We start from the raw sequence: 16,815 nt of genomic DNA on the forward strand, positions 1-16,815 counted from the left end.
TGGCCAGCAAGCCGTGACTGAAACCATTACGCATGATGCAACTCCTATGAGAAACAAGTCAAGATGCAGGGTGTGATCAGGGCCCGTATTCAGAAAGAGTCTCAGAGTAGTAGTGCTGCTCTAGGATCAGGTCCCTTCTGTCCATGTAATCTTATTCATTATGACCTAAAAGGCTAAACTGATCCTAAAAAAAAATCATCAGTCCTACTCCGATGTTATAAGCAGCCAATATAATCTGTTTTATATTTTGGGGGGGCTTCCTAGTCTCCTTTTCATCTCATTTAACACTTGATTTAATTAACAAAGAAGCATCTCAAGAGTTTCAATTCATACATTAATGAAGAAAAGTTACAAGTGCAACAGAATAGGTCTGGACCCTGTCCAGCAACTCTAATCCCAACAACACCGCCACAAAGCAGCATTAATGTTCCATAGCCCTTGCAGAGCAGGGGAAACTAGAATCTGCCCTGAATTGACACTGAAATCTAAATGAAAACTTTCTTACAGTATTGAGCGTTTACCAAGGATACTTGAGACCAGCCCATTTAATGCCCCGTCATGTATGACTAAGCAGACTGGCTCTGAACAACAGCTTGTCACACATTCAGACTTTTGTACACAAGGAAAAAAAGAAAAGATATGCACATCCAAAGAAAACATTGTAAAGGAATGAGTGTTGTGTAACTCTTGTATTGTATGCTCCCACTGTGGTTTATTGTGAGGCACACAAAACAGATGACATCAATAAAGCAAAAAAGTGGGCTATAACTACTTGTTTTGAATACACCCTCAGAAGAACTACTGTAAAGCTCAATATGAAGAGTTAAACTTAATGGGTAAAAACATTTATGGATTTTCTTTGTGAAAACAGCAAGCATGGGAACAGACAAACTCACATTCTGTGTGTAATGTGGTTCCCCTGCCTGTTGTTATTAAATATAAATATATAATTGTTTTTAAATCACACAGAAGAACCTTGGGTTATTTGCCTATTGTGTTATAAAAATAATTTGTGTGGGTGCATCTTTTATTGGGACCGGTTTTAGGCACCAATGAATAACTTCTAAACCCCCAAGTGGGTTGAGTACAATGGCATCTTTCTAAACTTGAATAAACACTGTTTCAGTTAGCCATAATAGTGCTGGTCTGACGACTTCATGCAACACTTTCCGCTTAACCTTAGTGGGTCAAATGATCTGTGTAGCACACTATCTAGAAAGCTGCTAGAAGTCCAGAAATGATTTGATCTGCTACTGCAATGGCTACTCAGTGCATAACCTTGGCCTATGAACTTTCTACTGACTCACCCCTCTCTTTTTGATGGCTTTCCTCAGAAGGCTGACCACGTCTCTCCCTTCCACCCCGTGTGACTTGAAGCCCTTGGTCCATGACACCAGAATACTCTGCATGTAGACGCACACAAACGGCCACACACACAGGCAATGAAAACTTCTGGAGCATTCTGTAAAATCAGTGACTTTTTTCCCTTTAACTTTCCAATGCGGTCTTCAAAAATGGTCACCCCTTCTTCCTCACCTCATCCAGTTTGGTTTGCTGGCAGGGGAAGGAGAAGGTAAAGCCCAGAGGAAGCTTCTGATTCTTTATTCCCAGCTTTTCCAGGAAGTTAGCTAGACACTCAGCAATGTGGTCGAAGAGCTTAGGGAGAAACAGAGGGGTGTTCTGTTTTAACATAAAGCAGCAAACTGGTCAATGTGCTAGAAAACCCTTCAGCTCATTGATTAGTTATTTTTCCAACCCCATTTATTTTGTATAATAGTAAAATGATAATGTTACGGTAAAATGTTGCAAATATTACTTTATAGCCCTTACCAACCACAACCCTTATTGAACACCCCTGAGATAAATCTGACAACCTTAAGAGCATCAAATCAGGCACGAAACAGGAGAAAACGGTTTGAAACAGAGGAGGTTGTGCTTGTCGAATATCAAAACATTTGTTTTATTTTCAGTTCTCTCAATTCTATGCCTACTGAACACAACCCTGCATGCATACATCCCTAGTAGTGGTGAGCGATTAGTGCTTTTTGAAGTCGGTTCAGTTTTGGTTCGATTATTTAAAAAAAATTCATGATATTGATGCTTTTTTTGTGTGTAAAACATGAAATGCACTATGCATTATGTGGGTAACACAGAATTAAACAAGTATTAAAAAGTCCCATGATGGGGTAGTGACTGTCCATTACTGCTTATCACAACTATTATTCACATTATTTGAATAACATATTCTGTTGTGTTTATTACATTTGTTTAATTTGATGACATTTAATTCCAAGTCAACTCATCTCTATAGAGCTGCTGTCTATGCTCTGACAAAAATCACTATTTTAGTAGTTCTTCAAAAGTAAATTAAGGCCTACTTTAATGAATGCTGAACACCAACTATCAATTGTCTTTGATCATGTATTTTCTGGTAGAGAAGATGTCTGGTAAACAAGTTTATTTCATTCCATTTATCAGTTTTGTCAATTTATTGTCTTTTGTTTGAAACACTCCAGTCAATGTTGAATGAGGACCCTTTCATTCTCAACCAGCTTCACCTGGAATAATTTTCCAACAGTCTTGAAGGAGTTTGCACATATACTGAGCGCTTATTGTTGCTTTTCCTTCACTATGCGGGTTTTACTCATCCCAAACCATCTCAATTGGGTCATGTCCTTATTGTTGCTTTTCCTTCACTATGCGGGTTTTACTCATCCCAAACCATCTCAATTGGGTCATGTCTTAAAGTAATGATAGACTTGCATTTCTTTTCACTTCTTTTAACTGTTCTTGCCATAATATAGACTTAGTCTCTTACCAAATAGGGCTATCTTTTGTATAAAAATGAATGAGGAGAGGTGTCGAAGCTGTTGACTGGTAATGTAGTTGATTTTATTTAAAACATGGAATGGAAAAAATCCGTTTCCAATGTTGGCCAATCTATTATTATTTTTGTTCAGGGACATGGTCCACTCCACCCCCCCCCCCCACTCACCTCTGATCCGCTGCCCCTCATCAGCTCCTCAGGAATAGCATAGATCTGGTTCTCCATCTCCACCTTCTGCTTCCCATTGTCAGACACTTTCACCAGCAGGACCCGGAAGTTTGTCCCACCCAGATCTAGAGCCAGGAAGTCTCCCTTTTCTGGTGGATAAAAAAAAACACTGAAGGTTGGCCCCTAAAACATGTCTTTTTCACAACTTGCTGTAAAAGCAATACAAAAAAATGCAAACTCACACCACACACACTACAGTGTTAATTGCAATAGAGATGGTAAAGAATACAAATATATGCTATCAAAGATTTAAGTGGGAATGTGGTGTTTGTCTAGTTAAATATACTACAAGTTCTCCAAATAGCCTGTACCACAACTAGCCCTAATGGTATTTTTAATGAAATAGGGCTCTTTTATAAAAAAGTGTGTGTGTTTCTAACACAGCCTATCAAAGCTACATAGCTGCAGACAGATATGACCGCAAGCAGCAAGAATGTGATTGAAGCCAAGTCTCTCGAGCCAGACTTACACAATTTTAGAAATACCGGCTTTCTGACAACGCTGCTTTTTCTGCTTATTGCCCTACCATAAACATCCCCTTAACAACAACAGAGGAACTAGTAGCTAGCAATATGTATATAGAAGGTTGTTCTTAATGACTGCATTTAATGACTATTTTGTGATGTCATAAGGTGAATTCACCAATTTGTAAGTCGCTCTGGATAAGAGCGTCTGCCAAATGACTTAAATGTAATGTAAATGTGAAGAGTAGTTTTAACACTAGTAGTATTTGAAACCAACCAGTGCCAAGGTTATCTAGCATTTACAGTTTTGTATAATTTTCAATACTTAGAACAAAGTAGGTGGGGTGAAGATGAGGCGAACCCTGCTCTCTTGCCTCCGCTCCAGCCCCTGGTTGCTCACCAGCCTGACAAGCCAGAGAGGCAGGCTGCTTAAGATGACACTGTCTGGAGCCCGATCAAAGTTCCCCTGCATGTCCCCTGTCTAAAAGCATGCCATCCTCAGATAGGTTTACAATCAGCAGGGAAGGGAATACAGTGAAATAATAAGGAATGTCTACAGAAAGGTTTATGAAAACAATCTGTGTTCAACAAGTAGTTGCACAGGTGGTTTAGCAGAAAACACAACACCTGTAAAAGAAAAGTGACCCCCTCAGTTCTAGGTACAGTAGGTGTTATAAAAGTACCCGACTCAGACTCCTGCAGTGGTACAAACAAACAAAAACAAACGAGGATGCAATGGCTGCTGGCGTTTCTCTCTATCTCCCTCCCTCTCAACAATACGAGTCCCAAGAGCCCTCACCAGACATCGGCTTTGAAATGTAATGTCTGTTCTATTCATTCTAATTCTATGGTACCAAAATAGCCAAATATCTTTGAATGCCCCATTGAAGGTTTAAGTAACCCTAGTCTCTGGCTCCTCCCTCTCCCCCAAGGTAGCAAGCATGTATTTGGGGCACAGTTGGATGTGTCTGGCACTATGGCTCCGTGTCTGGTGGAGCTGAAGCCTAAGCTGGCCTCATCTGGGACCAGCTGCATCACAACACAGTCAGGTAAACTAATCCCTCTCTCCAGGGGTGAAAGTAAAGCGGTCCGGTACGGCAAAATAAATAGTGGAGTACACCGTACCAGTAAAACATGAGCCCGTCACAATAATTAAAACAAAATGTAAAGAAAACTGTAGGCTACTACACCATTGTGTATCATTATCGCATGTCAGAGGCATTAACAACCTCTTGAAGCTAGGGGGCACTATTTTTATGTTTGGAAAAATAACGTTCCCAAAGTAAAACGGCCTATTTCTCAGGACCAGAGGCTAGAATATGCATATAATTGTCAGATTAGGATAGAAAACACTAAAGTTTCCAAAACTGTAAAAATATTGTCTGTGAGTATAACAGAACTGATATTTTGAAACTCCTGTGTTCCTATGCATCCCTATTGCCCATTGAAAGGGATATCAACCAGATTCCTTTTTCTATGGCTTCCCTAAGGTGTCATCGGCCTTTAGACATAGTTTTAGGCTTTTATTTTGAAGAATGAGCGTGAACAACCACATTGCGTAAGTGGACAGGTGGGGGCTCTCAGTGATTTGTGCGCAAAAGAGAGAGGCGGCCATTGTTACTCCCGGTCCTAGTGAAAAGCAAACTGTCCTGGTTGATATATTATCGAATAGATATTTGAAAAACACCTTGAGGATTGATTATAAAAAAAGTTTGACATGTTTCTGTGTACATTATGGATATAATTTGGAATTTTTGTCTGCGTTGTCGTGACCGCTCTTTCCGGTGGATTTCTGGGCATAACGCACCAAACTAACGGAGGTATTTGGATATAAAAAATATCTTTATGGAACAAAAGGAACATTTGTTGTCTAACGGGGAGTCTCGTGAGTGAAAACATCCGAAGATCAAAAGGTAAATGATTCATTTGATTGCTTTTCTGATTTTTGTGACCAAGTTACCTGATGCTAGGTGTACTTATTGTTTTTCTGGGCTATCGATAAACTTACAAACGCTTGTATTGCTTTCGCTGTAAAGCATCATTTCAAAATCTGAGACGACAGGGTGATTAACAAAAGGCTAAGCTGTGTTTCGCTATATTTCACTTGTGATTTCATGAATATGAATATTTTCTAGTAATATTATCTGACTGTTGCGCTATGCTATTCAGCGTTGCTGATGACAAATATACCAGATCCGGGATGGGTGGTTCTAAGAGGTTATTAAAAAGTGAAATGACAAATCTTTACGACTAGGCCCAGAGAGATCCTATTCAAGTAATAGGAATTCTATATGTAACTATAGGATTTAGGCAGATAAAATGTTTAGGCACGGACATAGAAGGTCCCAGAATAAGTAGAATTAATTTATGTTAGTCAAGTGTTTCAAAGAGGAAAATTACAGACAGGGTGACAGTTACTTCACGTTTCACGGAAGGTGATAATTTTTTTGCCTTTATTTAAAATGGATAAGTCATTGAGATCACTTTCTCTTCTACAACAATCTTCCCAAAAAGGAACAATGAATCAAATGGCAAAGCAGACCAGTGACGTTGCAAACACAATACACCATTAGCTACTCCTTGTACAGCTACTCCTACACCCATTTGGTGTGGTCATATCTAACTCCAGACCCCCTCCCTGACTGTCTCCCAGGCTCGCTCTGCTGGTGTTTTCTAGGGGGTGAAGGCATAATGCCCAACACTGCAGGAACGTCTCATGATGCGGTGCAGTAAGCGTGTCAGCTCGACACCAACACCCTGGAGGTGAGGGTTTCAGTAATAACTGGCTGTGTCATGTTATAACCTCTGGGTAATAACTGGCTGTTGTAAGTGGTGTATGCTCCTCAGACTGGATGAGAGTTTAGGAACAGTATGGGCCAGTACATGCTGTTCTAGTTACCTCGTTATGTCATGCTATAACCTCTGCTCCCCAGACTGGCTGTGGACCAGAGTCTAAATATCAGTGTTTTCCACAATTGCATAGAGTAGCTGGACTCTGGTACATTAGAATGCCTTGATTACATCCGAAATTCACACCAAAATTATTGAATAATGAAGTAAAATGGCGCAGACAGAAATGGCAGCTCTGCTTCTAGCTCCTAAGCAACTATACAGTATTTTGCTTTTGTGTGTAATTTCTTACATTATTAGCACAGAACGTTTGTGTTATTACATACAGCCAGAAATACATTTTGGATATCAGAGCAGCAGTTACTCACCAGCATTAAGAATCTCAAATATATTTTGATTTGTTTAACACTTTGGTAACTACATGATTCCATGTGCTATTTCATTGCTATGATGTCTTCACTATTATTCTACAATGTAGAAAATAGTAAAAAAAACACACAAAAAAACCTTTGAATGAGTATGTGTTCTAAAAAATCTTGACCAGTAGTGAGTGAGATAGATAAACTCAGCAAAAAAACGTCCCTTTTCAGGACCCTGTCTTTCAAAGATCATTTGTAAAAATCCAAATAGCTTCACAGATCTTCATTGTAAAGGGTTTAAACACTGTTTCCCATGCGTGTTCAATGAACCATTCATGAACATGCACCTGTGTAACGGTCATTAAGACACTAACAGCTTACAGACTAGAGGTTGACGGATTATGATTTTTCAATGCCGATACCCATTATTGGAGGACCAAAAAAAATCTGGTACTGATTAATCAGCCGATTTAGATAGATCTTGACATCTAATGACAATTACAACAATACTGAATGAACACTGATTTTAACACAGTTCGCAACAAGCCAGGCGACCCAAACTGCTGCATGTACCCTGACTCTGCATACACTGAATGCAAGAAAAGTGACAATTTCAGGCACCGCATTGATTATATGCAACGCAGGACAAGCTAGTTAAACTGGAAATATCGTCAACCATGTATAGAAAATATAATCACGAGTTAAGATTGATTGTTTTTTATAAGATACGTTTAATGCTAGCTAGCAACTTACCATGGCTCCTTGCTGTCTGCACTCGCGTAACAGGTGGTCAAGCCTGCCACGCAGTCTCCTCGTGGATTGCAATATAAATTGGCCATTCCGATTAAAATCGGTCGAACTCTACTACTTACGGTAGGCAATTAAGGTCACAGTTTGAAAATGTAGGACACTAAAGAGGCCTTTCTACGGACTCTGAAAAACACCAAAAGAAAGATGCCAAGGGTCCCTGCTCATCTGCATGAATGTGCTTAGGCATGCTGCAAGGAGGCATGAGGACTGAAGATGTGGCCAGGGAAATAAATTGCAATGTCCGTACTGTGAGACGCCTAAGACAGCGCTACAGGGAGACATGACGGACAGCTGATCGTCCTCGCAGTAGCCGACCACGTGTAACACCTGTACAGGATGGCAACAACAACTGCCCAAGTTACATCAGGAACGCACGATCCCTCCATCAGTGCTCTGACTGTCCGCAACAGGCTGAGAGGCTGGACTGAGGGCTTGTAGGCCTGTTGTAAGGCAGGTCCTCACCAGACATCACCGGCAACAATGTTGCCTATGGGCACAAACCCTCCGTCGCTGGACCAGACAGGACTGGCAAAAAGTGCTCTTCACTGAGGAGTCGCGGTTTTGTCTCACCAGGGATGATGGTCGGATTCGGAATTAATCGCCGAAGGAATGAGCGTTACACCGAGGCCTTTACTTTGAAGCAAAGGCATTTCGCTACACTCACAATAACATCTGCTAACCATGTGTATGTGACCAATAAAATGTAATCTTTTTTTTGTCTCCAAATCTGTTTTTGTTTGTCATTATTGCATAGTGTGTCGATTGACTAAATAGTTGCTTTTTCTCATCAATTTTAAAATAAAGCTGTAACGTAACAAAATGTGGAAAAACTCAAGAGTTCTGAACACTTTCCGAATGCACTGGAGCCTAGTTAATATGAAGTGGAAAAAGTAACCTGCTGATTAGCCGGCAGCCAGCGCTAACGGAAGACACTGGAGTATGAGGAAAACACTGGAGTATAAGGATGGAGGTTGTGGGGGTGTTATAGTATGCAAAAGCAGTGTTTAATCAGAACGATTTATTTCAAAATGACAGATCCAGTCTGAAAACTGTCCCATCTACATGTCCTTTTATGTTTTACAGAACAACCAGTTATCCAGAATCATGCTACTGAGGCTGAACAATAATTCTTCCACTGCACCAGGGGACAGATTGAGAATGAAAACAGACCGCTTACTATACAGTGGCAGCAGAAGCCCCTGGAGGAGCAATGGCGATGCCCATCATCACCATGGCACCCAGCACAGCATGCAAATTGTAATCTCTTCCTCTCTCCATCTCTACTGCTGTAGGATGCAGAGAAGATGAAGGCAGCTTTCAAGACGTTATTGTCACGTGCACAAGTACAGTGAAATGCCTTTCTTGCCAACTCTTTCCCAACAACGCAGTAATCAATAACAGTAGTACTACACCGCTGTGACAACTCATCTACATCCATGGTAATGTGGATGACAACAGACCCAAGTCAGCCGGCCCCCACTCACACCCAAGTTGTGCCACAAATGCACTCAACTGAATGGTTCTACAAAGTCAACAAGGGTGAGATGCTACAGATCTCCAATGGCATACGTTGACTAAGGATCAAAATGTTATTCTTACATCCAGGTAACATCTTGCCAATGTGCAAACAAACTCAATTTCATAAGTCAGAAAATGTGCGCGCTTACTGGGTTGAGGCTGCACTACTTTCTGGCCTGGTTTGTGAGGATTAGGCACCAAACCAGAGTGTGATGCTGAATATGAAGATGGCGGTTGTGGGGGTGTATTATTGTGCAAAGGAAGTTTTTAACCTCTAGGGTAGGGGGCAGTATTTTCACCTCCGGATGAAAAGCGTGCCCAAAGTAAACTGCCTGTTACTCAGGCCCAGAAGCTAGGATATGCATATAATTAGTAGATTTGGATAGAAAACACTAAAAAGTTTCCAAAACTGTTCAAATAATGTCTGAATATAACATAACTGATATGGCAGGCAAAAACCGGAGAAAAATCCATCCAGGAAGTGGAATTGTTTTCATGTGGCTGTTTTTCAACTCAATGCCTATAGAGAATCCAATGGGTTATAAATCAGATTGCAGTTCCTATGTCTTCCACCAGATGTCAACAGACTTTAGACATACCAAGATGGCGTAGCAGTCAAGACGTCCTTGTCCTGGCGTGTCCCTTGTTTATATCGTTTTACATATTTTTCGTCGCATATCCTTTAAAATATTTTGCTAAACCTCATCATCTAAATACTCTCCTGCAACTCGCCTCACCCAATGTGGTGTGGATCTGCTTTTTTTCCCCCTAAAGTATTTATATTTACTTCGTATCTGGAATCCCTCAACTGAAGCTAGCCAGCTAACTACCAGATATTAGTCAGCAAACCATTGCCAGCGGTCATCCGCTAACCTTCAGCTCGGAAAGCTTTCGCCAGTTCGAACAACGTGACTCTAACCAGAGCATAACGGACCTGTTATTTTTATCCCCGGATTCCTACCTTAACCTGTTGCAACTCTAGGGGCAGTATTTTCATTTTTGGGGAAAAAACGTTTCCGTTTTAAACAGGATATTTTGTCAGGACAAGATGCTAGAATATGCATATAATTGACAGCTTTGGATAGAAAACACTAACGTTTCCAAAACTGTAAATTGTCTGTGAGTATAACAGAACTGGTGTTGCAGGCGAAAGCCTGAGAAAAATCCAATCCGGAAGTGTCCCATATTTTGAAAGCGCTGCGTGCCAATGAGTCCCCATTGAGCTGTGATTGTGACGTAGTTTTACGTATTTATGTTGAAGAATACCCGTAGGGGGCTACATTGCGCAAGTGGTCACGATGCTCCCGGAGAAAATCTTGCGTAAAGTACAGAGGTAGCGATTATTCCAATCGCTTCTACTGAGAAACCAATTGTTCCGGTGGATATATTATCGAATAGATATTTGAAAAACACCTTGAGGATTGATTCTAAACAACGTTTGCCATGTTTCTGTCGATATTATGGAGCTAATTTGGAATATTTTTTCGGCGTTGTCGTGACCGGAATTTCCGGTCGATTTCAAACGGAGAACAAACGGAGCTATTTCGCCTACAAAAATAATATTATCTAACTATCTACCTGGGAGTCTCGTGAGTGAAAACATCGAAGTTCAAAGGTAAACGATTTAATTTGATTGCTTTTCTGATTTTCGTGACAAGGTTGCCTGCTGCTAGCAAGGCATAATGCTATGCTAGGCTATCGATAAACTTACACAAATGCTTGTCTAGCTTTGGCTGTAAAGCATATTTTGAAAATCTGAGATGACGGTGATTAACAAAAGGCTAAACTGTGTTCCAATATATTTCACTTGTGATTTTCATGAATAGGAAGATTTATGTTGCGTTATGCTAATTAGTTTCAGATGATGACAAAGGTCTCGTTCACGGAATGGGGTGTCACTAGAGGTCAAACTGAACATTTTCATCTTGATCTTCACAACTAGCTAACCGTAATCCCGGATGACTACTCCTGGCTAGCGTTTCCATCCCAGAGCAAGCACCAATTTAGCTTGAAGCTAACCTGGCCAGGGCTCCAGTGCTACCACCGAAGCATACTCCTGGGCTACAATATCGGCCTGCTAGCTACCTAGAGCTACTTGGAACCCTACTAATTCCACAACTGGTCTATCGACGTCCCTGCACGAAGAGGCAAAAACAGACCCTGCCCGGTCTGGACCCATATGTTCACTTGGCTCCGCATGCCTCTCTCTAATATCAATATGCCTTGTCCATTACTGTCCTGGTTAGTAATTATTGTCTAATTTCACTGTAGAGCCTCTAGCCCTGCTCAATATGCCTTAACCAACCATGTTGTTCCACCTCCTACATATGCGATGACATCCACCTGGTTTAAACATCTCTAGAGACTATATCTCGCTCTTCATTACTCAATGCCTAGGTTTGCCTCTAATGTACTCATATCCTACCTTACCTTTGTCTGTACACTATGCCTTGAATCTACGCTATCGTGCCCAGAAACCTGCTCCTTTTACGCTCTGTTCTGAACGACGGCCAGTTCTTATAGTCTTTAGCCGTACCCTTATCCTACATCTGCTCTGGTGATACGGAGGTTAATCCAGGTCCTGCAGTGCCTAGCTCCACTCCCACCCCCCAGGTGCTCTCATTTGTTGACTTCCGTAAATGTAAAAAAGCCTTGGTTTCATGCATGTTAACATTAGAAGCCTACTCCCCAAGTTTGTTTTACTCACTGCTTTAGCACACTACCAACCCAGATGTCTTTGCCGTGTCTGAATCCTGGTTTAGGAAAACCACCAAAAACCCTGAAATCTCCATTGCTAACTATAACGTTTTCCGCCAAGATAGAACTGCCAAAGGGGGCGGTGTTGCAATTTACTGCAACGATAGAAAGTAATACAGAACTCTGCAGGCTAAGTCTGTACCCCAAAAAATTGAGCTTCTACTTCTAAAAATTCACCTTTCCAGAAACAAGTCTCTCACTATTGTCGCTTGCTATAGACCTCCCTCTGCCCCCAGCTGTGCCCTCGATACTATATGTGAACTGATTGCCCCCCATCTATCTTCTGAGCTCGTGCTACTAGGTGACCAAAACTGGGACATGCTTAACACCCCGGCCATCCTACAAACTAAGCTTGATGCCCTCAATCTCACACAAATTATCAAGGAACCTACCAGGTACAACCCCAAATCAGTAAACACGGGCACCCTCAGCTGTCGTATTGTCTGAGATTCCCAAAGATTGGAAGGCTGCCGCGGTCATCCCCCTCTTCAAAGGGGGTGACACTCTAGACCCAAACTGCTACAGACCTATATCTATCCTACCCTGTCTTTCTAAGGTCTTCGAAAGCCAAGTTAACAAACAGATTACAGACCATTTCGAATCCCACCATACCTTCTCCGCTATGCAATCTGGTTTCAGAGCTGGTCATGGGTGCACCTCAGCCACGCTCAAGGTTCTAAACGACATCATAACGGCCATCGATAAGAGACATTACTGTGCAGCCGTATTCATCGACCTGGCCAAGGCTTTCGACTCTGTCAAACACAACATTCTTGTTGGCAGACTCGACAGCCTCGGTTTCTCAAATGATTGCCTCGCCTGGTTTACCAACTACTTCTCTGATAGAGTTCAGTGTGTCAAATTGGAGGGCCTGTTGTCTGGACCTCTGACAGTCTATGGGTGTGCCACAGGGTTCAATTCTCGGGCCAACTCTTTTCTGTATACATCAATGATGTTGCACTTGCTGCTGGTGATTCTCTGATCCAGCTCTACGCAGACGACACCATTCTGTATACTTCTGGCCCCTCCTTGGACACTGTGTTAACTAACCTCCAGACGAGCTTCAATGCCATACAACTCTCCTTCCGTGGCCTCAAACTGCTCTTAAACGCAAGTAAAACAAAATGCATGCTTTTCAATCGATCGCTGCCGCACCTGCTCGCCCGTCCAGCATCACTACTCTGGACGGCTCTGACTTAGAATAAGTGGACAACTACAAATACCTGGGTGTCTGGTTAGACTAAACTCTCCTTCCAGACTTACATTAAGCATCTCCAATCCAAAATTAAATCTAGAATTGGCTTCCTATATCGCAACAAAGCATCCTTCACTCATGCTGCCAAACATACCCTCGTAAAACTGACCATCCTACCGATCCTCGACTTCAGTGATATCATCTATAAAATAGCCTCCAACACTCTACTCAACAAACTGGATGCAGTCTATCACAGTGCCATCCGTTTTGTCACCAAAGCCCCATACACTACCCACCATTGCGACCTGTACGCTCTTGTTGGTTGGCCCTCGCTTCATACTCGTCACCAAACCCACTGGCTACAGGTTATCTACAGGTCTCTGCTAGGTAAAGCCCCGCCCTATCTCAGCTCACTGGTCACCATAGCAGCACCCACTGGTAGCACTCCCTCCAGCAGGTATATCTCACTGGTCACCCCCAAAGCCAATTCCTCCTTTGGTCGTATTTCCTTCCAGTTCTCTGCTGCCCATGACTGGAACGAATTGCAAAAATCTCTGAAGCTGGAGACTCACATCTCCCTCACTAGCTTTAAGCACCAGCTGTCAGAGCATTTTACAGATCACTGCACCTGTACTTAGATGGGCTGTTTCCAGATAGGCTATCTACTTACCTCACCCCCATACTGGTATTTATTTATTTATTTTGCTCCTTTGCACCCCAGTATCTCTACCTGCACATTCATCTTCTGCCGGTCTACCATTCCCGTGTTTAATTGCTATATTGTAATTACTTCGCCACCATGGCCTATTTATTTCCTTAACTTACCTCATTTGCACTCACTGTATATAGACTTTTTGTTTTCTTTTGTTCTACTGTATTATTGGCTGTATGTTTTGTTTATTCCATGTGTAACTGTGTTGTTGTATGTGTCAATTTGCTATGCTTTATATTGGCCAGGTCGCAGTCCTGGTTAAATAAAGGTGGAATAAAATAAATAAAAAATAAATGGTTTCAGGCTTTTATTTTGAAAAATGACGAGTAAACAGCCATTTTGGTCAGAGGAACTTTGGCGTACTCCGTTTGTTATTTTTGCTTTCTATTGAAAACGGCATTGTCCGGTTGAAATATTGATTATAAAAGACAAGCAACCTGAGGATTAATTATAAACATCGTTTGACATGTTTCAACAAACTTTATCGGTACTTTTAGTATGTATTCTTCTGCCTGTTGTGACAGCCTTGGAGCCATTGGATTACTGAACAAAACGTGCCAACAAAAGTTGGGACATAGAGGGACTTTATTGAACAAAACAAACATTTACTGTGTAACTGGGAGTCTTGTGAGTGCAACCATATGAAGATCAAAGGTAAGTGATACATTTTTTCAATATTTTTGACTTTAGTGACTCCTCTACTTGGCTGATAAATGTTTTTATACCTTTGTACACTGGCTGCTGTCCTCAGAAAATCGCATGGTATGCTTTCGCCGTAAAGCCTTCTTGAAATTTGACACAGCAGCTGGATTAACAAGAAGTGAATCTTCAAACCGATGTATAACACTTGCATATTTTATGAATGCTTATTATGTGTATTCCTGTATTTTGAATTTGGAGCTCTGCAATTTTACCGGATGTTGGCCAGGTGGGACGCTATGCTACTAGTTATGCTACTGAGGTTGAATAAATTGTTCCACTGCACCAGGCGACAAAGGATGAAAACAGAAACACCTTCACTCAATTTCACCAAAAAAATGTATGGATTTTTGTACATGCGCTCGGTTCTCTTTACATTACTAAATGTTGAATTTGATCAGGGGTGTCACTCAACTCAAGGAGTGTCATGCGTCTGCTGGTTTGGTTAGTTCCTTTCAATTTGTGTCCAATTAAAGGCATACTTCGGGATTTTGGATACAATTTTTGTGTCTGGGAAGATGGAAGTTAGAAGTATTTTCTTGAGCCAATGCTAACTGGGTATCTGAGCCAAATCTAACTGGGTATCTGCTAGCATGCTACAGTTGAATGCATGGGTGATTGGTTTATGGAAACAGGGCATTCAAGCAGAAACATGAATAACTACAATGAAGGGAAATGTTTAGCCTGTAGTAGAGCTAGCTAACTGGCCAATTTATAACAAAAACATACATTACCAAGGGCTAGTAAGCAAGATAAAGCTATTAATAGCTTGCTGGAGGAATATGGGCTTAACAATGCTAGGTAGATAGCTAGCATAAGTTGCGAGCTACCAGAATGCAACCTGCAATGTTTTACAGTCATCTAATATGACCCTTTTAGTATAGGTTAGTTAACATTTTGAAATGGTATGGTGATTTATGTGCCATAATTATAACAAGGAGATGTTCCTCACCTCATCCAGAGCAGACTGACGGTCTTTTCTTCCCTGCCAAGCCTAGCTAGCCATCTGGGTCCGCATTTGGTCCACCTGTTTACGAGGGGAATCTTTTCCATGAGCACAATTCCCGCCCGCATTTTAAGCCCCACCTACCCAAACTCGATTTGTTGGGAGAATTGTCTGTGAGATCCCCCTCCCCACATTTCTGAAAGTCCGGGAGGAGTTAACATCCTACCCAGATCTTGTGGCGTTAACCAAGGTCTGGCTCCTCTAGACTAACTGGGGCGGGATCACGGATGAGACTAAAATTTATTTCAGTACAGCCACTGAGAGGACTGACCATGACGCAGTAGACCCCTTGCCACCAAATTCCTCTTTGAAAAGTGTTTTTCACCTATTGCCTTTTCACCTATTGCCAATAACATACCCATGGCCTTTAAATGTGCTACAGATTTCTCTGAATTTCTCCCCTGTGGGAGCTAAGCTAAGAATTGCAACAGCACAAGGCTGCAATCATAACAAAATCTCCTCCTCATCCCACTTCCCCATAACATAGTGGAGACTTGCATTTTGAGCCTTTTACTTTCAGTTTTGGTCCACCAGCTTTAAAAACAGTTTAGACGGTACAATGACTCCCTACACTATTCAGTGCTTGTATTCTTCAACAAACTGACATTGAGCAAACAGTGAAGTGACAAAGCGATTTCTACATTGACCGCTTACCCCAGGTTTCCACTAGACAACACAGTCAAAGTCAAAACAGAACAGATTTCCCATTTTGACAACAGAAGCCGGCAGGAGAAATCAATGGGCAAATATCATAGCCAATCACAACACTGGCGGTTAAGTATTACTGTGAAACACTCATTCCATCATCATTCCCCTTGCCTCTCCAAAACATTTCTAGAAAATAAATAAAATGCCTTTCGTGAACCAACACTCGCACTTGATGTTTTCCCCCTCCTTACTAGCTCTGACTTTGCTGATAAGATACATTTTCCCTCAAAGTAGTTAAGATGAATGCACAAACTGTACATCGCTTAGGATAAGAGCGTCTGCTAAATTACTGAAATGTACTGCAGCTATATTATACATTCTGAAATTACAATGCAAAACAAATGTGTTTAATCCTGTGTGTCATCTAACATTTTCATGAGATAGTGGTGAATCTTTCAATGGACTGACATTCCTCTTTAATGCGTAACAACCAGACAAACTAAATGTTAATTATCACACGCAGAGGTTTTATTCAACTCAATAAACAAGTATAAAATCTATATGTTTTAAATCCTGTCACATTCGTTAAGTGACTAGCCTAACATTTCAATGCCCTTTTAATTTGAATGTCATTTTCAAACTGAGGAATACTTGATCAAAAGGTCAGTCTCAACTTAAGGAACATTTCTTTAGATAGAAAATAAAACCATGACTTGAGAACAAAGACAGTGGGGCAGAGAGA

The 16,815-nt window shown here is 41.3% G+C and overlaps 1 protein-coding gene across 1 annotated transcript in view; it reads right to left on the reverse strand.

Moving 5' to 3' along the window:
* LOC135543529 (hexokinase-2-like) overlaps positions 1-16,815 on the reverse strand; it is a 62,701-nt gene that overhangs the window by 29,177 nt on the left and 16,709 nt on the right. Inside the window, exons 3-5 of the mRNA XM_064970870.1 lie at positions 2,996-3,144; positions 1,537-1,656; positions 1,308-1,403 (exon numbers count right to left, since the gene is read on the reverse strand). Of these exons, the coding sequence (XP_064826942.1) occupies positions 1,308-1,403; positions 1,537-1,656; positions 2,996-3,144 (365 nt within the window). The remainder of the gene's footprint in view (positions 1-1,307; positions 1,404-1,536; positions 1,657-2,995; positions 3,145-16,815) is intronic.

The sequence above is a fragment of the Oncorhynchus masou genome, chromosome 1 (assembly GCF_036934945.1).
Source record: "Oncorhynchus masou masou isolate Uvic2021 chromosome 1, UVic_Omas_1.1, whole genome shotgun sequence".
Classification (NCBI taxonomy): domain Eukaryota; kingdom Metazoa; phylum Chordata; class Actinopteri; order Salmoniformes; family Salmonidae; genus Oncorhynchus; species Oncorhynchus masou.